General features: G+C 46.1%; 1 protein-coding gene across 8 annotated transcripts in view; it reads right to left on the minus strand.

The window, feature by feature from the left end:
• Window positions 1-3,455: 3,455 nt before the first annotated feature.
• Wdfy3 (WD repeat and FYVE domain containing 3) overlaps window positions 3,456-22,725 on the minus strand; it is a 247,489-nt gene continuing 228,219 nt past the window's right edge. For 7 of the 8 annotated variants that reach the window (XM_031337002.1, XM_031337004.1, XM_031337009.1 and 4 more), the window contains 12 exons: window positions 19,891-19,982; window positions 19,470-19,682; window positions 16,414-16,561; window positions 16,138-16,292; window positions 15,076-15,234; window positions 12,944-13,123; window positions 11,941-12,123; window positions 10,698-10,794; window positions 8,415-8,738; window positions 8,060-8,171; window positions 7,529-7,726; window positions 3,456-4,681 (listed from right to left, as the gene is read on the minus strand). In XM_031337002.1, the coding sequence (XP_031192862.1) occupies window positions 4,558-4,681; window positions 7,529-7,726; window positions 8,060-8,171; window positions 8,415-8,738; window positions 10,698-10,794; window positions 11,941-12,123; window positions 12,944-13,123; window positions 15,076-15,234; window positions 16,138-16,292; window positions 16,414-16,561; window positions 19,470-19,682; window positions 19,891-19,982 (1,985 nt within the window). In that variant the 3' untranslated portion in view covers window positions 3,456-4,557. The remainder of the gene's footprint in view (window positions 4,682-7,528; window positions 7,727-8,059; window positions 8,172-8,414; window positions 8,739-10,697; window positions 10,795-11,940; window positions 12,124-12,943; window positions 13,124-15,075; window positions 15,235-16,137; window positions 16,293-16,413; window positions 16,562-19,469; window positions 19,683-19,890; window positions 19,983-22,725) is intronic. The other variant, XM_031337008.1, reaches the window with a different exon arrangement.

Consider the following 22,725-nt stretch of genomic DNA (forward strand, 5'->3'; position numbering starts at 1 on the left):
TACAGTAATTTATAGACACGTGTCATTTGTTAACATGGTTTTGTCATTGTTACTTTAAAAGGAGTTACTATGCCAGGGGTGGTGGCACATGCCTTTACTCCCAACACTCTGGAGGCAGGAAGCTGAATCTGGCAGTTCCAGACCAACCAGCATGACATAGCAAAGGTCTCTCTCTCTGTCTCTCTCTCTGTCTGTCGCTCTCTGTCTCTCTTGTCTCTGTCTCTCTCTGTCTCTCTCTGTCTGTCTCTCTGTCTCTCTCTGTCTCTCTCTCTGTCTCTCTGTCTCTGTCTCTCTGTCTCTGTCTCTCTCTGTCTCTGTCTCTCTGTCTCTCTCTCTCTCTCACACACACACACAAACACATATATACATCTTAGCTTTCATAAGACCTTAAATATTGATGTATAGTAACCATATAAGAAAAAAATGTTAAGGATGAGTGTAAGGCCAGAATGTTGGCAGCACACCATGCACTATTCTCTCATGCTCCTTATGTGGAAGGTAAGGACTTCTAAGACAAAAGTAATGGAAACAGTCTGAAAAACCTAGACAGCCAGGCGGTGGTGGCGCACGCCTTTAATTCCAGCACTTGGGAGGCACAGGCAGGCAGATCTCTTGAGTTTGAGGCCAGCCTGGACTACAGAGTGAGTTCCAGGACAGCCAGGGCTACACAGAGAAACCCTGTCTCGAAAAACCAAAACAACAACAACAAAAATCAAAACAAAAACCCTGGACATTATTCTCTATAGATTTCTTTCATGGGAATGCTGCCACCTTAAAACCAAATAGCTAGTGATGGTGATACTAGTAACGGGTTGTGGATTCTAAGTCTGGGATGTTAAACTGCCAAGAAAGGCTGATTACAGCTTCTGCCAGTCTCCAGAAGATGTGGAACTCACATATGCACACACACATACACGTGCATGCACACATACATGTGCGTGTGCACACACGTGCATACTCGCATACACAGGCACTCATGTGGACAGTTGCTTTTTACAATGAATAGAGAACAATGCTTAGAAAAAAAAAGCCAAATCATGCAAAAAGGTCTTTCTTGATAGGCCAGTTCAGATTTGAAAGCCATGTTCCCCAGATCATTGACCTTCCCTCTCTGTCCCCGCCCAGTCACCAGCCTGGGGGGCCAGCATGGCTGGGAAGGTCAGGCTGGAGAGTCCCTGGTTCATAAGGAGCTTGAAACTGGGGCTTGAACTAGGAAACTAGCAGCCAGTTTCTGCAATTTTAAGCAGATACGAAAGAGATATGCACAAGCAGGAGAACCTTATGGAGGTGCAGAGACTCAGAGTCGGCTTTGTTATGGAGGTGCAGAGGAGACTCAGAATCCGTTTTGTCTGTCTTCTCTGAAGAACTTAACTTTAAAAACAACTTAAAAATTTTTTTTTGTGGTAAATAGTAGGTATTTATTTGAAATGAAAAAAATACTTAAGTACCTGGACTATTGCATTTACCATGGATTGTTAACTGTCTACCTTTTTGCATCAGACAGAGATACAATGAACACCCAGAATCACAAATTGCACAGTAGATAGGAGTTCTTCAGGCCTTTTACATAACCACCAGGGAAACAGATATTGGATTTTGCAAATATAGTACAAAAGTCCACAATCAATCCAGTCTTAGCCAGTTTCTTCAATTTACTTCTGTTGCTGTACAAATAATTGGCCATTACTAGGGCTTACAAGTTAATAACAGGACAAAAATATACATGGCACTGACACAAAAAGTCAGCTGTGTTAATGGTCATGCAACAAGTAACCAAACTTGCTGAAATTAAAAAGACTCCTAAAAACTGCCTTAACAGCGTAAGTATTTATACACAGTCTGTTTACCAAAACAAAATGTATTTAAATGATACAAAGCAAAAATAAGTTTCTACCACCTTTATACATAAGAAAGTGCAAAATAACTTATCTAGAGTGTTTTGCTATTCTCCAGAGGGCTGGCTGCTACGGGCAGCTACTTCTCGTCTTCAAAAGCATGACGTCACACTTGCACACTACACACGGGTATGTCGAGGACGTGTGGATGAGCAGTGAATGGATGAGTGAGGGGTGAACAGAGGGCCAGGCTGGAGCCCTGTGAGGTACTTAGAAAAAGAATGCAGACCACAGGAAGGTGGACACACATCATGTATATTGGTAAGCAGATTGGCACAAACATGGAGGGAGAGATAGCCAGACGAGTAATGAAGCCAATGGATGTGAGCCCAGTGCCCGGTGTGAGTGTCCCTGTGATTTCTGCAGAAGGGAAAAGAAAACAAAAACCAAAACCTGATGGAAACAAGACAGTTGCCCACAGCACCAGCTGCCAGAGGAAATGCCGTAGTGAGTGAGGGGTTTGGTTTCCACCTACTAGTTATGAGAGTTGGGCTGGAAACTTTAAGAGCGTTCAGTTCATCCCGCTGCACGTCGGGTTAGACAGTGGAACAAGCTTCAAGTGGCTACACACGCATTCCTATATTCAAGTCTTGAAAACACCTCTGCCATTGGGTACGGGTAAACGAGGGTCATGGGCCATTGGAGGGCGCTGCTTTTCAAAAGTGTAAAGTAACACTGTAGCAAAGCCGTCCAGTGGCACCATGCAAAAGCACAGTTTCTGTAATGGAGGAAAACCAGTGTCCTAAAGAAATGCTGGGGATGAGGTGGGGCTTGGGGGCTGGCGGGGTGTGAGACACCGAAAGGAAAGCTAAGCAGCTTTTCTTCAGGTGAAAAGCGTTAATGCTGATAATCCTTTTATTCACGTGTGTATTGGGGCGTTTAGAAATGGAAGTGTTGGAGTCGATTTTGATATGTATCACAGACTGGAGGCTGAGACCTAGAAAGGAAGGTTTAAATTCAGGAAACATAAGGCACTAAAGCAGCCTTCACGGTTTCTCCTGGAGACTTGCTTATCAGGAAGAACAAGTTTGTTCTGAAGCTGCTTTCAGCCCACAGGGTACAAGGTCACTGTTGTACCACATGCCTGTTTCTGGACACATGTGCATATATGTGCATTTTAGTGCATAAGTGTGCCTGTCACCAGGGCTAAAGATGGAGAGCTGGGGAAGCCAAAGCCACTGTCCTGTGCATGAAACCCCCCTCCGTGAGGGTGTCAAGACCCGTCCTTTCTTTCTTGGGCCATTAGTGACCCTAAGTTGTTCATTCAAATCACAGGGCTTTTAGAATTGTTCATAGTATTAGTGCTAAGTATCTGAAAATGTTAAAATCTAGATTAATTGTTTTGATTTCATATATATATATATTTATATTTATGTACATAACACACATTTTAAAAAATCCCACCACCAAAGCCATTTTTCTATAAACTTCTCTCTTAGCCCCGACCAGCTTTCCTCCTCCTGAATTTGTGTGTTCTGTATCCAACTAGAACAAATTAAATAACTAAATATTAAAATACTGTAATTATATTCATAGCAAAACCAAAAAAATAGACATTGATACAGTATAAATCTCACTGTTTTCAGGTAGATGGCATTAAATGGTAAAGGTTTGTTTTAAGCACTTCTGACATGATCCAGTTTTACAAGGTTTAAATGTTAATTCTGTACACCTTTTTTTTTTTTTTTTGAAAATAAGCTGTAGTAGAACACACATGTCCCCAAAGACACACACTTGTTATGTTCTATGCAGAGAAGCTAATTTGGGGTAACATGCAAACATATTTCCGTTAACTGAGGCCGGGCTGTGTCCGCCTGACATCGATCGTGTGCTGCTGAGGTGTGCTGGGCCTGCACAGCCCACAGCTCGGTTTAAGGGGCCTGGCATAGCGCCGCACCACTGTAGCGGTACACAGCCTCAGACTGGTGCTCAGTTATTTACGTTACCTTACGAGCAGACCTCTTCTCCCATGCTGGCCCCTAAAGCAGGGCTACATCGTTTTGGTTACTAGCCTATTAAGTGGAGACACTGTGGGCAACTTTGAAAGAAATGATATCAGGCACACAGGCTTGGTCTGAACAGGAAAAAAATAGTACAGATAATGTCTTTGAGGATTAAAAAAAACCCCGTATTTATAATTGAGAGACGTTAGACAGACCTTAGATGGTTCATTGAGTTAGTGGCTTAGTTTGAAGTCTCATGTTACAGGCAATTAGTTCCTTATTTAGAAAAAAAAAGGCCTTTATATCTATTTACAATATACACAGCTGCTTGCAAAGAAGTCAGATTTACAACCATTTTCTAGAAGCCTTTTTTTTAAAAGTTTTTGTTGATTTTTCCAAATAAGGATGAATAGCTCTATAAAAATGAGATGCAATAAAGACAGTTGGGGAGCACAGAATTTGCTCTTGGAGATAGCTACACTATGGGAGACTCTGGTCTGAGGTGCTCCTGGGAGCACCTTTCGTTCCTCTTGTGCTGTTGACTGCACAGTGCCCGTGCTGTCACTGGCCTCGGAACCCGTGATCCAATGATCCCTTTACACTCAACACTTCAAACACTCATGAAGAGCTGTGTAAACGGAGACTGCTTCAGTGCCTTTGGAGCCACGGCAGGATGTGAAGAGCCCCCTAGGCTGTGGTCTCTCACCAGTCCCTCCATCTCAGCAGTTCCGAGGCCCATCTTCTGCCCCCCTCTCATGTTGTAAGCTATAGTAACAGTTCTGACAGACACGCACTGGGGACGAGATTTTCAGGCGCTTGATTTCTGACTGAAACCGACTGCACCTAAAAAAGGAGAGGGAACATAAGTTAATTCTAGGTCGTCCCTGCGAGCTGCCACTGGGTGAGACCTCCACTAGTGCTGTGAGGCTGGGGCTGGAGAGCAGGCAATTTGCTAGCAGAGGAAATGATGCTGGAGCAGCCAGTGCCCAAGGCCAGGCCGGTTGGTGCTCATGCTGCTAACTCAAGATGCTACATTAACTAACATCAGATGATGTTACAAAGATGCCAGGGGGCCATTTCTTTGGACAGAGAAAATTAGAAAAACAGAGAACAGACTTGAGGGTTCTCATATAGATTTGAGTCTGAAAAGCTGCTGTGGCGGCTACCCTGAGCACCAGCAGCTTTTAACTGCCTCAGGAATCCCTGCTCTGGACCAGCGAGACAGCTAAGGGCAAAGCAGCCTGGCTCTAAGCTAGGCGGTCAAATTCATCGCTGACTGGCAACTATGGGTTCTCTCACACATGTGCCCTTGCTCTGTCCTGGCTTCCGAGCCTAGAGCCATGTCAGCAAGCTAACTTTCCCCCTTTTGGTCAGAAGACTCGATGCTCATCTTGCTTTAATGTCCACTTAGATTTGTTTCCTTGGTCTGAATTTGTTTTCTCCTTGGGAACCGCTCACTTTGATCCTATCAATACATGTTATATATTTAATAATGGCATCTAGTGATATTTCTGTACAAGTGTACAGTATGCTCTGATCTTAACCGCTCCTCTCTGGCTCTGGCTCTCTTCCCCAGCACCTTAACACCTAGTCATCGCAGTCTGGCCTGCAGGTCTGGCTGACGTATACGTTCTTAGTTTCAACGCAGGGCCATGAACGTGCGCCATCTGTATAAGGTCTTTCTCTGTACGGCCTATTTCACTTAGCACAAATGTTCCTCAGTTTTATTCCTTTGTTCATTTAAGGCCAACTAATATTGTAGGTGTATGTATAAGCCAGAAATTTATACCATTTTTGCATTAGGCTTTATTGTGCTTATGTGTAGCATATGTGGAAGTCAGAGGACACAACTTCTGGGAGTTTGTTCCTATCTTCCATCATGTGGGTGCCTATATCTAACTCAGGCCATGGGGCTCATTTCCAGCCATTTTTTTAAATACGCAGTATCTGTTAAGCGCTCCCTCATCGCTGGACACCCAAGGCTGACTACGTCTTGGTGCACTGGTGCCTGTGACCAATGCTACAATGAACAAGGCTATGCAGGGTTGTTTGGTTTTTTTCCCCATATGCCACCTGACTTTATTTCTTTGGCCATATACCCAAATCCCCAAGGACTGCTGGGACACAGGGTCGTTTGGTTTCGACATGTACTGCACTGCTTGACATCCCTTAGCAGCATGCAGAGGCTCCTGTCCTCCCTGTTCTTAGGAGTACTGCTATGATTGGAGACAGCTAGTCAGACTATGGTCAGACAGACTCACTGTTGGCTTCATCTGTATTTTCCTGATGCCTAATGATGCTGAATCCTGCTTTATGCATTTATTGGCTATCTGTGAGGTATCTATTCAGGTTACTTAGCCAACATTTAACCTAAGTTGCTTAGCTTGTCGTATTTTTAATTCATTTATTCTAGCTAGGAAACCTGCCTATCTGGATGAATGGCCATGACCGACGAGGCCTGGGGATGGGTGCCACCAGGCGGCTTTCCTTTCTGTAGATGCTTTCCTCACTTGCTCAGCACAGACAACCCTTTTCTGAGCAGAACCTTTCATGGCCATGGCAAGCTCTTGATCATTGTGGGCCAAGACAGATTCCTGCCTTATAACGTAGTATAGACTTCAAATAGATTAAAAAGTAAAACTTGCAAAGTTTAAAAGTTTCCTGCACGATCAAACTTAGAACACAAAAATCCTAATACATACACACACACACACATAAACACAAATTGCAAATATAGTAAGTGCAACCACACCAAAACTGGAACCTTTGTAACAGACAGAACAAATGTAAAATTGAATACAAGCCACAGACTAGCAGGAAATGCGTGCACAGCACAAGGATGGCTCAGAGTCAAGGGTGCAGAGGGTACTCAAGGAGAGAGACAGTGGAGGGAGAACAGAAGGCAGGAGACAAACTTACAAGGAAAATGGGGAGTTTCTCAGTAGCATCTGAAAAGATCCTAGTGGTCCCAGCATTGAGGTTAAACCAACAGTGCACATTTCCTTAGCCATTAGATTGGCAAAAGGGAAACGGCTCGGCTGTACCACAAAGGACCAAGAATTTGGAAGGTCCTAAGGCACCTGTAGTAGCATAACTGTTCTAAGAGTCATTTACCAGACACAGCTAAGACACAGAGGCAAGTGTGTCCTGTGGGATGTTCTATTCTGCTTCCAGGAGAGGAAATCTGGCACTTAGACTAGAACATACAGTAGCTTTCTATTATTTGCAAAATGGGAAGAAGAAGGCAGGAATCCTTAGGAGCTATGTATAAGAGACATGCATTCCTACACAGTCCCAGCACACAGTTAAATTGAATAGACTATAATTGTTATTTGTGAATAGATTTTAAAAAATGGGAATACAGCTTTACAGAAAAGTGTAAACGGTACACAGTGTAAGGCTGAGAAACACTGTGTGCAGTCACAAATGCTGAGAGGTGTATAGCCTCACGGACAGTAAGGTGCCATCAGGGAAGGAGGGGAGGGAAGAAAAGTCTGTGTGCAGGGTAGACACGCATATATCCTGTGTGCCTCTAGAGCAATCCTGGCAGAATGCATATGTGCGTTACAGTCGGCTGACAGCTACTGCTAGTGATTGTCTCTGTAGTCTCTGTGAGAGGGAGAGCTCATGATTGCAGAGGGACAATGGACACAGCACTCGTGTAGGGTGCAGCACACCCAGGAAACTCACTTCTGACAGAAGAGCTGCCCGCAGTTCCTGCAATGGTGCCTTCTCTCTGTGAGGGAGAAGCGTACGGAGCATCCCGAGCAACTGTCGCCACCTTCATCCTTCACCCAGTGGTCAGCGGCGGAACGGCCAGGCTGGTCACTCACAGACCAGCTGAACACTCGGCCTCGACTGTCACCCACGAGGATCCTGCTGTGATCCCTGTGCAAAACACGAGAAGGCCTTGGTCCAGGGAAGGTGTTCAGAGGGAGCCCAATTCCCTCAAAGGAAGTTAAAGGAGACAAAAACTTAAAACTGAACCTGAATTTATTTTTCCATTTCAATTTCCTTTGGCTCAACACTGTGTGAAGCACACAGACAACAAGCTGGTTTATTTGTTGAGAATTAAAATCTACACAGTAGCAAGTTTCAGACCAGAAGCACCAGACCAGCTATATGATAAGATGTGCCTCAAGGACTGGGTTAAAATGTGGGTTCCTAGCCGTGCCAAATGACCCAGAAAGTGAGATGGGCTGGAAAAAGCCTGGCTCTTACTTGGAGACACCCAATGCTGTGACCTCAGCTGGGTGTGTGTTGTCCTTTCGATCAAAGGCTGTGTGCATAGTCAGTTTGCTCCTGAACACCAGCTGCCGCTCCCACCGGTACCCTGAAACGGAGATGTGTAAGACCCAGACAAACCAAACCTAGGGAGTTACATGAATCAAGGAAGTTTGGGGACTGTGGTTTCTTTTTTGTAACATGCCTAGCCCGATCTATAAGAGAATTGTAGGGGGCACAGAGTTGATCAAAGCTAGACCAAGGATAGATCAAGGGAGCTGGACCCCTAACACACAACACGGCCTGCCACAGTGCTCACAGGGAGGGAGGGAAACACCAGACCTCAAGTTACCAGGTTTCAATCTGCTGTAACTTCGTGCTTCGATGGGGTTGGGGTGGGAGTGGGCGAGGGGGCCCTGCAGATGTGCTCTCGTCTGGCCCTCAGAATAGTTCACAAATATGAAGCCATCTTTCTCATCTAGACTGAGCTGATCGGACCATCGCCTGGAGTCGTCGGAGCCACTGTCAGTACACCATGTGGCAGTGGCTCTGCAGGAGGCTGCCCGTGGCCTGTGGCTGGTGCTGCGGGGCTGGCTGGGCGTGTCCTTAGGATCCTGGCTTACACTGGCCTCTTCTGCTTCAGAGTCACTGCTGTCTTCATCTTGGGCTTGCTGCCCTGGGTAAGGCATGAGGAAAACAAGAGACAGAAGACTTATCAGTTAGTGTTCTGCCTGCCCTGCTCCTTTTGTCCATTAGATGGAAGACACAATCACACCCAAGCATATGTAGCAAGATTATGCACAGTAAGAATGTGGAGGATCTCCCTTAGAGACCAACCACAACTGAGAAAATCCTTAGCATGGCATTGGATCCTTCACAGTAGATCTAAACCACACTTTCCCTGACTGTCTGGTCCTCAGGTATTCTCCTCCTCCCAGCTGATCCACGCACTGCATGCACTGACTCTACTTGAACAAGCCTGTGTGCACCGCGTTGTTACCTGTCTTTGGCGACACCTCACAGTCTAGAATCTTACCCAACTCCTTCTACTCAGAGCTCCTCCTGCCATGCCTCTTGGTATCCTGTGTTCTTTTCTGCACTCTTTACAGTGGCAGAGAGGAGAACAAACACGAGCCTCATCCATGGCACTTTCCAGAGTGAGTGAGTGTGTGTGTATGTACACATGCACATGCATGTGTGGTGATGGGGAACAAACATGAGCCTCGTCCATTCAATCAGTAACCACATGACTTCTGAGTCAGTGAGTTCTGTAAGTTTTGACTCAATCTTCCCACTGTTATTTTACACTCCCCACAGTTCCCTACCACCTCCAATAACGTCTCTCAAATGGAAGATCCATGGGGAAAGGTGTGAGCAAGTGGAAACGAGAGGACTAGACAGCAAGCACACACACCTACTTATGCATTACTGACACAAATGGTGTGCTCGGTGGCTTATCCTTAGTCCTAAGTTGCTGAGGGATTGCTTTGATCTGCAGTGAGCTAGGTTGGACTCCAGTCTCATCTCCTGTACACTCTTCAGTCCTTCTCTGTGGATTTTCCCCTTTTGCAAACCGCCATAGTATGCATGCACACGGAGGATGACACTTGCTACCTCAGCACACTGAGTCCTGCCCTTCCACCCCACCAACCTCATCTGCTTCAGTCATTCACTAAGGAAAGGTGACTCACATCAGGGGACTCCATCATCCAATGCCTTGGAGAAAGCAGGCGACCCCCAACAATTACTGATTCAAAATTTCTGAATTTTATGTTCCTCCCTCCTACACTTCAGATAACCTCTTCTGGAGCTACAGTGGAGCCTGTGGGGATTTACATCATCAATATACTGCAAGAATTAGAACGTGCTGCCTATGGAGTTCTTTTTCTGGCCCCGAAAGCAGGCACTCTGAGTTTACCAAAAGAAACTGTGCTCTTCTGAGAATGCGCCTAGGCAAGAACTCCTTATGTCACCAAAGTCACTCATCAAACTGAAAACTGATTATTTCCAGCAAGTCACCAGTGCTGGGCCAGGGAGGAACAGCAACACAGGGGAGGATGCTGCTGGCTCTATGGTGCTGTCCCTAGTCATTCTCTAGAGAAATCACCTGGTTCTGTTTCACTAGAAATTTAAAGTGCTTCAGAAATAACAGACAATGGTCTTCAGGTGAAATTAATGCCTCACATGAGCAGGGTCAGGTAGGGTGAGTATTGGTGTTTGGCCTGTAAGCGATTTAAGAGCCTGGAAGTCTCCTGTCTCCATCCACAGTGCATCCCAGGAACTGGGCACAACAGCTCTAAAACTGAGGCGAGGAGTTGCCTGGCTTACCTAACCCTGTACACCATAGAAGTGAGATGCGGGCCCTTCAACTGTGGGGAAACCACGCCTGTATTTAGCTTGCCTTGTAGACACTATGTCTGCACCATTTGGAGGGAGGGCCCTGGTGAACTAGAGCGAAGCTGGCACATGTGCCCAGAGTGGCAGCAGCAGGCAGTGCTGTGTGCAGTGCCCAGCAGCAGGCAGTGCTATGTGCAGTGCCCAGCCTTGCCTACTTAAGCTGCTCGGTGAGCGTTTTCCCATGGTGTCCTACATACATCAAGTGACTATCACATGAGTTGACATGCTTGTCAAGTACCTATCTGTGCTTCAGGGCAGCCTTCCTGTATCTCCAGGTCTTCAACAGGCTCAGGAGCTGGTGTTTCAGGAACCTGGAGGAATTCCATTCTCCAGAACTGCAGGAAAATATGGACATAACACCAATCAACAAACAGACTGGATACAGTAAACACATCAGCTCATGAACGTGTGCTCTGAGGGTTAGGTGGGTGAGTCGTCCAGTGACTACCTCTAAATTGAATTTTCTGAACCTGTGAGGCCAGCCACCTCATCTGGTAGCTGTCCCTCACCAGAGAGAACCCTGGTCAGGAAAGTTTAAAATCATGATCAGTGTGGTGGGCTGAATGAGCATGTCTGGTTCTCAGTTGGTGGACTGCTCAAGAAGGATCAGGAGGTGTGGCCTTGTTGGTAGAGGTGGGTCACCAGGGGAGGGTGGGCTTTGGTTTCACAAGCTTATGCAGCCCAGGCTTGCGCTCCTTCCCGTCTTCTCCGCAAACCCTTTATTCTCTACTTTCTGACTTCAGTTTGAGGATAAGATGTAAGCTCTCAGCTACTGCTCTTGTGCCCTGCCTGCTGCCAAGCTCCCGGCTATGATGGTCATGGACTCCCCCTCTGAAACTGTAAGCCCCAATTGAATGCTTCCTTCTAGAGGTTGCCTTAGTCACGGCTACTTCACAGAAATAGAACGGTAACTAAGATAGACAACTACGTAGGTAAACTTCCCTTTCCTACAGAAACCTCTCCCAGTCTTGTGTGATGAATACAAACCCCACCTCCAAGCATATTTGTCTGTGGCAATTTTGGCAGTGTCCAACACATTTAGCAGTGGGAACTGTCGCCTCAAGAATGCAGGCAGGGGTGTGTGTGTCCCTGCAGGACTGCTGGCTGAGCCACAGCATGTGACTTGGGAGTGGAGCCAGCTTCATTGTTTCTAAGCTTGGGCCTGTAATTAAGGAGGGTGATAATTAGTCACCCAGCTTTGACAAAGAGCACAGTTAAGAGAAATAGGCCCAAAAGGGGAAAAATAGATAGCTACAAAGAATAAAAAAAGTCTCTTGAGAGAAACCCAATCATTTGCGGGACTACAGAGGTAGTACATATATTCGTCTCTTCTGAGATGCTCACCACATAGAAAGTAGCCAAAATGGTATGTTGCATCATGGTTCAGGGGACCAGCCTGAGAGTGGATGGAAGGCCTCAAGACATGTCACATATGTATGTGTATGTGGGTAGTGTGCAGCTTTCTCTCTGAGGTCACTTACCCGGACCACTCCATCTGAGTGTCCCGTCACGATGACATTCTGCGTGTCCCACTCATTCATCTCAGACACACAGCAGCAGACAATCTGCTGGCTCCTGCCTGTGAATGTGTTCACACTCACGATAGGGTTCCCATTGATGCTCCACACGTGGATGTATGTGCCAGCGCAGGACACAATGTCCCCCTGAGAAAAAGGGAGTTTGTTACTCTCTTCACTGAGCTTCATAGCACAGGTCTAGCTGTGAGAACCTGAGTCCTTCAACTAGCCACGGAATGAATGATCTGAGGTAGCCTGGACTTCAGTGCTTGCTGATTTGGATGTCTTCATTAGAAGCTTCTTCAAGAATTCAAAGCTAAGTCCCTGCTGGGCACCTCACTCCTGCCTGAGCTTTCTCTCCTCCATAAGGCTGTGTCACCCAAGGATGAGAGAAACCATTCTAATTAGGATTGTGACTTCCTCTGGGTGTGGCCAGAATCTATTCCTGTTAGAAATTTCTATTAGAGAATCGAGCCTTCAACTAACCTTTTACGTAACAAACTCAAACACCAATACCATAGGGTAGAAGATAGCTCAGGAGTGACCAAGAAGACAGATGGATCCAATGTACTGCTGTAACAGCTACTGGAAAATCTGCACTTAGAGCAAGTGAGGATCCAGGGTTAATATTTTTTACTGTATGTTATAAGTGAGCAATTTGGATATATTATCACTAGAAATTTCAACAGAACTCTTACACTCTTAATGAGTCCCATAATTTCCTCATCACTAGAGAAATATACAATGTTTGATTTTTATCGACTCTTGCTCTCTTTACGTGTGCAGCACTGAATGGCTTTTCAGGGAAAAACTGTTGCCTGGGTTATAAGTTTTAACACTCATTTGCTTTTCAAACAACTTATTAACCGAGCAGAACGCAGGGGCACCTATAAGCAGACGTCCATCGACTTAGCAAATAGACTCAGTTTGCCTTTAGTTTGGCTCATTCCCTCAACCCAGTACTTACTGTTAGCTCATTAATGCAAAGAGCAGAGACGGGAGCTCGGTGGCCTCTGAGCTGTGTTAGGAATGACAGTTTGTTTAGGTCCCAGATGATGCAGGTTCGGTCTCGGGACCCGCTGACAATGATGTGGTAGGCTAGGGATGCTGTGGCACAGGTGACAGGATCAGTGTGGCCAAGCAGAGCCTACAAAAGACAACAGGAAGAAACCAGGCCGGTCACAAAGGCAGGGCATGGTGGGTCGCCTAGCCGACTCCACACTTCCACATGTACCTGCAGAAGGACAGGCTTACAACTATAGATATGGTGAGTTTCTTTCCACTTTTATACTCTTCTTGGAGGGAAGGGAAACAGTGACCCAGATCTTTGAAGGAAGAGGAAATATCAGCCACAACTGGCTTGGATTTCTTTCCACTCTTCCCATGTCATCAGGCACTGATTATGGGTCCCAAAGCAGAGACAAACTGGGTTTCTAGTCTTTTGCCACAAACTCCTATTTACACAATACTGAGGACCTACAATTTAAAAAGGTGTATGGACCAAGTGCAATTATTAAGTTATCCCAAAGTAAAGAAATTAAGATTGCATGGTTACTGTATGTGACCCTAAAGCTATCGGGAGCACAGTCTTGCTACACTGCAGCCCTGCTGTCCCGAGCAGCTCGGACATCTGGAGGGACGCTGAGCAAACACAGAAAGCTGTTTTAAGTTCTCAGTCCACAATACTTGCACATGAGTTTCAAAGAACTTCACAAAGGGAGTGTGGTCAGCCAAACAGCCTATATGTGACCCTGCTGAGACTGCCTTCACATGGCTAATCTCACTGAGACCAAGGAGCTTTGGTCTCTGTGGAAGACTGTTGTACAAGGGATTTAATTCTTTCCATACATACCTAATGCAGCTTGATTTGGCTTTAAAATGGCCTTGGAGTCTGATTTAAACTTAAATTTTGGCTTTATCTCAAAGGTAACGTTGGCATGCCTTTTAAGGCCTGTCCCTTCTCCTCTAGATAAAGCGACTATGTCACTTGAGGCTCAGAGTTTGTGTGATACCCTGAACACACTAGGCACTGAACAGATGAGGCTCTTACACTGCTCTTCAAATTATATCCTAAAACCACAGATGTACTCTCCTTATGAGATTGCCTATGATGAATCCTCACAGATCAAGTGTTACAAACAGCTGAATACAGAGAAGATGGCTCTGTGAGCAAAGGCGCTTAAGCACACGCCTGGTGCCCTGAATTCAATTCTTAGAATCTCTGTAAAGTTAAGAGGGAGGGAGGGACTAGCCGAGTAGGAGCACTGACTGCTCTTCCGAAAGTCTTGAGTTCAAATCCCAGCAACCACATGGTGGCTCACAACCACCCGTAATGAGATCTGATGCCCTCCTCTGGAGTGTCTGAAGATAGCTACAGTGTACTTACATATAATAAATAAATAAATCTTTAAAAAAGTTAGAGGAGGGAATGGACTCTACAAAATAGCTTAAGTAAAAGCAAACAAAAAACCCCTTGTATTAATTAAAAATCAATAACAAAATTTTACTGATCTTATTAATCAAAATACTTGTCAGCAACATCTTTGGGATTTTTCTGGATACGTGAATGACTTTGACATGTCCTTAGGTATGACAAATGACACAAGGAACAAACTAAGGCATGGTGGGCCAGCAGAGACCACTGTAGAGGGCGTTAATATGAACCAAGAGCAAATATAACCTGGCTTCCAAAACATTCAGTATACATATAATTTCTAAGAAACATTTGTATTTCTTAGATATGCTGAAATACAGTTCCTAAAGACAACTTTTAAATTTTAAGAGTCAATTTTTGAGAAATAATCATAGTCTAACTACTGAAAATAACAAGTTTGGGTCAGGTGTGGTGGCACACACACTTAATTCCAGCACCCAGGTAGCTGGGGCCAGAGTCTGAAGATGGCCTAGACTACACAGCTGGAAGCAATCTTAAGCAAAACCTCACCCCTCCCCTCATAGCCAAACAACCCTAGGTCACCTCAACGTGTTTTGGCTTCGTCTGCTGAGTCTGGAGTGACTCTGGCCTAAGGAGGCCTTTTGTAGTCTCTGGAGCCTGGTGGTTGAGCAAGACTGCACCCACCCCAGCCATGCTGCAGTTACCTGCTTGAGCGTGAGGGGCTTGGCCTTCTCTTTGGAGGTGCCCATCTCCCAGACACACACCACTGTGCTTGTTCCGCCCGTGATGACGAGCTTGGGGTTGGGGCACACTGCACAGAGGATCTGGCCCCATTCAGACAAACATTCATAAACAGTCACTGCCTGTAAACAAAGCGGATGTGAGCCACGGGTCACCAAGGGCTGCAGACTGCAGCAATAGGAGGGGCGGAGCTGAGTTTCCAGGGAAGGTCTCACCAAGGGCTGCAGACTGCAGCAATAGGAGGGGCGGAGCTGAGTTTCCAGGGAAGGTCTCTGGAAGAGGCTCATTCTGGGCCAGGTTCAGTTACAGTTGACAGGGTTCAGTTACAGTGACAGTTGCACTCAAATTCTACTCAGAACTGCCCAAGACCACCTAAACTACAGTGGCTGCTAGGCATCAAATTTAAGAGATTGTGTACATAACAGAGTCTGGCTTTTATCCAGTGTGGGAAAATGATGCTCAACCCGTGTGATCAGCAGGGTAAAGGGCATGTATGCTGCAGCCATGGAAAGTGAGCGAAGGGAGCACATGCTTGCTTAGGGAGCAGTCCGCCTAAAGAGGGGGTGCCCAGCATAACCAGAGGGCTCTGTGGTCCATCTGGGTGGAAGGGTCCCTCAGAGGCCACCAACAGATCATGGACCTGCTTTCCCAAGGCTCAGCAGCAGCTCTTGGTGTGTGCGATGGGGCTCCTTTAGGGTGTTGACATGGCAAGCGACCAGACTGTGACTTGCCAAAAAGAGGCTATTTAGGCTGCAGAAATGGTGAGCCCTTTGCTGGCTAGGATCTTAAGAGAATTCTGGGAGCGGTGGTGGGGAGTCATCAGCACCTACTTCACAAATTTCCAAAACCATTTGTTCAGGCAACATATAATGGCTTTATCAGCTCTCTCCTGCCTGAAGTAGGAAGGCCTCCTTTTTGCCTTTGGAGGAGGAGCTGCTGACAAAGCCTGGTCTGGGTTCTCCCTGCCCGTTAAGCCAGGTTGTTCAGAGCTTGTAGGGGCCAGGCTGCAGGGAAGCGAAGTATACCTTGTCTGACTCGTAGGTCCCCAGTCTGCAGCTGAGGTCTGCATAGCCCCAGGCGAAGGTCTTGTTCCACGCAGGTGGAATGAGCACCTTGTTCTGCTCTACAGCAAGAATGCCTTTATCCGTGCACACAATTTGCCCCACAGGCTCTTTGAGTTCTACAGAGAAATCATTGCATTGAGACAGTGGGACTTGGGATCTCAGCACCCCAACCAGGAAAGCATCCCGACCACAAGGCTGAAAAGGGATTTCAGTGGCAGGGCTTGGGGAATGTCTTACCTTTCACAGGTGTTAGGGAAGGCCTCAGGTTGTCTAGGTGATGGAAAAAGATCTTGTCACTTGTGGCTCCTGGTGGGACAGAGATGCCTATGTTGTCTCCATTCAGCCGACTCCGCACTCGCTTTGGTGGATGAGGCTTTTTAAACAACTGAAGAGGACAACACACTTGATGGGATAATATACTCGGCCTTTCTACGTCAAACGTGTTTTTTCCCCACTGACAAGCTTTACAAGGATCATACACTGTATTATCCCTGTTTCTCCTTTGAGGAGAGCTGTTCAAAAGGCTAAGAAGACTGTGACACATGGAAGCAGGGCGACCATAGTATCACTGCCAGCCAGGGTCAGCACACTCATTGCTGAACTGAATTAACTTTCTGAAAAGATACAATCTACTCAAACTACAAGTGACCAACAATCATTTTACAATGACGTTCAGTTAAAGAGTTCTCCATAACCCAATCCACTATGTCCCTGAAGGCAGGCAGGGCCTCTAACAGGATTTATTCCTGCCCTGAACAGCCATTCCTAATGTGCCTTAGCCATGCCTCTCTGGTGTCTTTGAGATGCTCATAATTTGCTGCCAATCTGTGACCCTGTCGTTCATTTGAGGGAAGAATTCAGAGAGGCTAAGCAGATCCCGAGTGCCCACACCACAGTGATCAGGGGCAGAGCTACACCATCAAAGTGCTTGCTCTGTCAGGCTCACCACAGTGATCAGGGGCAGAGCTACACCATCAAAGTGCTTGCTCTGTCAGGCTCATCTGTATTTTTTTTGCAATGAAACATTTTTTAAAAAAAGAGAAAAAATATTTTTGTTGTTGTTCATTGTTTCTTTAACATTAAAAATATTAAAAGTTCACTTAAAGACTCTTCAAGTCTCTGAAGCACTCATACTGTCAGTTCTGCGGGGAAAGTATTCCTAGAGGAAAGTGTCTGAGCTCTACGATGACCCCGTGAGTCCTTACGGCATCGCTAGGGAGGAAAGGGCCAACGCCTGCTACAGAGGAGGACGGCTGCAGACTCCCAAGCCTGGGCAGCCCCTGTTCTTGTCACACATAATGACATGGCCACAGCTCCATTGCTGTCTATACATTTGAGAGTTGTAAAGCAGAAACACATTTGAATGAGCAGGCATTGAAGAACTTTGCCGGAAACACTGTGATGGCTACTTCTATGTTAACTCCTCACAAGCTAGAGTCACTTGGAAAGAAGGAACGTCAACTGAGAAAAGCAGCCCAACCAGGCTGGCCTGTGAGGAAGCTCATGGGGCATCTTCCCGATTAGTGATTGATGTGTGAGGGCCCTGGTCCACTGTGGGCAGTACTACCCCTGGGCTGGTGGTTCTGGAGCGTCTAAGCAAGCAGTATGAGCAAGCCATAGGGAGTAAGCCAGCGAGCAGCACTCTTCCATGGCCTCTGCTTCAGTTCCTGTCTCTAGGTTCATTCCCATCCATTTCCTGGATGGAGCTATAAGATAAAATAACTCCACCCTTCCCTACCCCACCCCAGGCTGCTGTTGGTCCATAGTGTTTATGACAACATGACACTTTAGCCTAACTAAAACTAAGACGAAGGCTATGGCATTGCACAAAGGCATAGGCATATAAAGTTACGTATCTACTGTGACCATACAATCTAGGTATGAAAGTATCCTCTTTTATTTCATGGAGTATCTTAGAAATAACTCTCTTACACCAAAGTAACAGAGAAATCCTGTAATGGTACAGACGTCTTTTAAAAGCTATTATGAAATTGTGTGTGCATGCACATGTGTGCCATGAGTGCCCTCAAAGGTCAGAGACCCCTAGAGCTAGGGTTGTGATAGCCTTGAATATATTACTTTCCTAGAGGCCTGCCCTCCTAAGCCTTAGGAAGGAGCTCTGGTCTGAAGGTGGACATTTCCTTGTGGGAGGATCAGATGCACCGTGGAGGACTGTACTGGCTGCCCTCTAGTCTGTCCTTGACTTTCCACAAGAAGGCTTGTCATTGTACTGTGTGTTCCCAGTGTCAACACTAGAAACTGCAGAGCTGGCAAACCAATAAATAGGAACTGCAGACATAGCAGGTGTAGGGTGAGCTGAGAAGCCCGAGGCCCTAGGTGCAGAGCCTCCAGGCCTCATCACGGGCAGGTGGCATGAGCAGCCTGGCCCTGCCTGTGTCCTCATGGTCCTGTGGGCACTCATGGTGTCTCCCACTTTCCTCTGTACCCTGCATGGTGACGACAAAGGAAAGAGGTTTGCTTCTCACTGGCTTCAATGAAGTGGTGGTCTCCAGTCTGAGTGCTGAGGGCCCTGGCTCTTGGTCAGTTTTTCCAGGAGTCAGATGGTGGGGAGGCAGCCAGTGTGAGTCCCAGCCAGTCCTACTGCAGCAGAGCCCCTTTTATTCTCTCCATCAATAATGTGGCCAAGACTATGACAATAGATTTCCATGAGGATTTATTTTAAGTATTGACTTGGCATGACTTAGAATCACCTGAAGTCATACTGAGGACCCATCAAGATCAAACTGGCCTCTGAGCATGGCTGTGGGAATTTCTGAATGCCTTAGTTGATAGTCGAGCTATCAGGTGGATAGCACCCTCAAGTGTTAGGCCTGGGGCTGTGTAAGAATGGAAAAAGTGACCTAAGCTTATTTCTTCCTGCCTTTGACTGTAAATATGATATGAACTGGCCGCTTCATGTTCCAGTCTTGACTAGACCTGAACCTGGAGCTGCCAGAGAAGAGAAAATGTCTCCTCCCTCAGCTGCTCTTTTCAGGGTACTTTACCACAGCAACTGCAATGGAAGTAAACAGTACTATGTACTCTGCTTCTCTGGCTGTGTTCCTCTGCAGTGTGTGTGTGTGTACATGCGCACACATGCCATGCAACAAAAATTCTACTTATGTGGACTGTAAAACGGCAAGGAGAGCAGCCATCTACAGAGATTAATGGGAGAGCGGAATGACTGCATTAGTAACGGAGTCTTAACTACTTGTATGATCATCTACCAATCCAGAGAAATATACCATACCTACAAAATGAACCAGACTCACTAATGATAAGAACACCCATACCTGCTTAGGAATCTGACCAAAGTTGTTAATGAACCCGATGGTGGCCGTCTCCTTCAGCGGGTCATTTATGTTGTAGATATCCACTTGCCCCTCATAAAAAAGGTGATGGAAGACATTCACAGCCTCTACGGCAGCGGGGCCCTGCTGCTTATAGCCAAAGATCAGGTCGATCCACTCGTGCAGGTGGGCACTCACGTAATCACACTCCAGAGCCTATGATCCCAAAACAGGTGGAGTCACTGCCTGGCTTTTATTACTTGTTCCCAAAGCAAAAGAAAGTTGTCTGCAGTCAACAGGAATTAAAATACTTAAGGACCACAAGGACAATACAAGGGACTTCAAGCATGCATGGCAGGCACACTGCTCAGGATCCTCACTCCACGCTGAAGTCACTAGCCAACTGAGACGTAACCTGCCTTACCTCACGGTGGACTCGGATGAACTCTCGTGGGTCCCCCTTTGCCCAGGGTGGGAGGATAACATCTCCAAGCTTGGTGCCATTTTGTTTACAGCCTGAGGAGCAATTGGACACATTAGGAATAAAATGGAAGGGTGAGTTCAGAGGTTAGCTTCCTACTGCAGAGACAGAAATCCTGTGCCACATTCAATACCACAGCTTTTGCCCGTTCCTGAGGTTGTCTGATCTGGCGTCTCTCCAAGGCTGCTCCCTAGAGCACACTGCAGAAAGACTGCCGACTGTTAGCAAAACCAAGCAAAACTCTCTCAAGTGTCTTTTATAAATTACAAAGTTAAACAGTCTCTTCCTGGTAAGGCTCCGCAGGGCTCTGCTAGGCTAAGCTTACTGTCCTCTAAGAGCAACACAGCAGTTTCTAGAATGCTATCGGCTGCAAATCTCTTTTCAGGGGCTTACGTTTGGCTACTGGAGTTTTTTATGATAACTTCAGTACATGAGGTTTCACACCTTTTGACACAATGTATATGTCTATATATATCTATAGACAGGTTCTCTATTGTGTAGCTCTGGCTGGCCTTGAACTCACGGAGACCCACCTGCTTATCTATATCTCCTGAGTGCTGGGATGAGGGAAGGCTATGTGCCACCACGCCCAGCCGATACTTCAAACCTTAAAAGGCTTAAACGTACAACATGGATATTTGGCAGTGATGAGCTCATTAAAAAATAAAATCTGAAACATGTTTTTGGAATGTTAAAAAAAATTTGGGAAGACTGGGGTCACTTGGCAGATATAAAAACATCATTTTATAATAAATATTGACATTTATTCCAGATTATATGGGATAATCTGACATTATTAAAAAAATCATTTGAGCCCAGCATGGTGCTCACATCTATAATGCCAACACTTAGGATAGGGAGATGGGGACTGCACATTGGAGGACAGCCTGGGCTATAAATAGCATGCTATGGAGGCAAGCCTGGGCTACATAGCAAGTTATAGGCCAGCATGGGCTAGAACTTAAGATTCTCAACTTTAAGAAAAAAAGAAACTGTCTGCTATAAGATTTAAAAAACTAATTGGGGGCTGGCGAGATGACTCAGTGGGTAAGAGCACTCACTGCTCTTCTGAAGGTCCTGAGTTCGGATCCAGACAACCACATGGTGGCTCACAACCACCCATAATGAGATCTGATGCCCTCTTCTGGTGCATCTGAAGATGGCTACAGTGAATTACACTGGAGCGAGCGGGGCCAGAGCGAGCAGGGGCCGGCAGAGGTCCTGACTTCAATTCCCAGCAGCCACACACATAATGGCTTATGGCCATCTATACAGCTACAGTGTACTCATACACATAAAATAAATAAATCTAAAAAACTAGTTGGAATTATCATCTTAAAAAGTTTTTATTGTTAATGAAATAACTCTAGAAAGTCATTTTAGCTTACAATCTTCCTAAGTCCAAGTGAGATCAATGCTGTGAGAGATGGCTATAAAAATAAACCAGCAGACTGACTTCACAGCAGTTGGTTACACAAACGCTGTGTTCAGAGTTCAGTGAATAGTGCCGTTTTCAAATTTCAGAGCCTGGGCTGCATCCACGACAAAGCCAGGAAAAATATTTCCCGTAGAAACTATCAAGTGTACATCACTGGGACTTGATTATTTATAATGTGGCACAAAGAAAAAAGTTTACTGACCACTGTGTTGAGTGGGTTAGGAGTTACTCTATGACTTAAGACAAAAAGTACAGTCATTATAGTGACCACATACCTCTAACCCCCTCAAATGAGCCCCCCCCAATTGTGTGTGTGCCCATGTGTGTGTATGTGTGTGTGTGTGTGTGCGTGCGCGTGCGCATGTGAGCTCGGGTGCCTACAGAGGCCGGAGGAGTCAGATCTCATGGAATTGGAGTTACAGGCAGTTGTGAGCCTGTACGGCTCCAGGAATAGAACTAGGATCCTCTGCAAGATGGTCTCCACTCTTAACCACTGAGGCACCTGTCCAGCTTCACTGAAACAAGAAATAATCTGTAGGCCTCTTGAGAAATGCTGCCCTTTAAGGAGTGTGGATGTCACAAGGTATTTCCAGAACTACCAGTCATCTTACAGACATCAAGGGAGTGCAGCGCAGACAAACCCTTGGCTTACATGTTCTGTAGCTCTTCCCTCCCCATCTCCTAAGTGCTGGGACTGAGATATGCTGGATAAACACAGGAGGGATATGAACAAAGGAAGACAGAGGAGTATCTGGCTGAAATATTCCTAAATAGAAACAGTGGGATTTTGATGACTTCAAAGAAGTCCTCAGAAGCATGGATCAGCAAATCGTGAGCCAAGAACCCTTAATGGAAGCCAAACCTCCTTCCTTTACCGGCCAGGTAACAGAAGAAGCGCTCACTGTGCATGAAACTTGTACTCCTCCTCCCACCCCTGCAGAACAGGACACTCACAGGGTAAAGAAACATGATTTAGACTATTTTTGGAATTCTAGTTTATAATGTGTGAGCATATAAACAGATAATGTCCCGGGTAACATACCAGATTGGAAGGATACACGAGACATTATACGCCACTCTTGACCATGAATAGGCTTTCAACAGTAGTGGTTCTCACGTACATTTTTATTCTGCCTTGTTTTTACAGAGACAGCATGGCCCTGACTACTGGACACTGCCTGTGTCTGCGACACGTCTTGCAGGGACACTCAGCTGAACCGGCTCTTCGGAGGCGGGAGGTCACTCTGCCTGTGCTTCATTTACATGCACACTCAAGGGGAGTCGGCAGAGCATGGTGGATCACAGCAATGTGAACAACAGCATGCCTCCCTCCACCAACA

This window comes from Mastomys coucha, unplaced genomic scaffold, assembly GCF_008632895.1.
Source record: "Mastomys coucha isolate ucsf_1 unplaced genomic scaffold, UCSF_Mcou_1 pScaffold22, whole genome shotgun sequence".
In the NCBI taxonomy this organism is placed as follows: domain Eukaryota; kingdom Metazoa; phylum Chordata; class Mammalia; order Rodentia; family Muridae; genus Mastomys; species Mastomys coucha.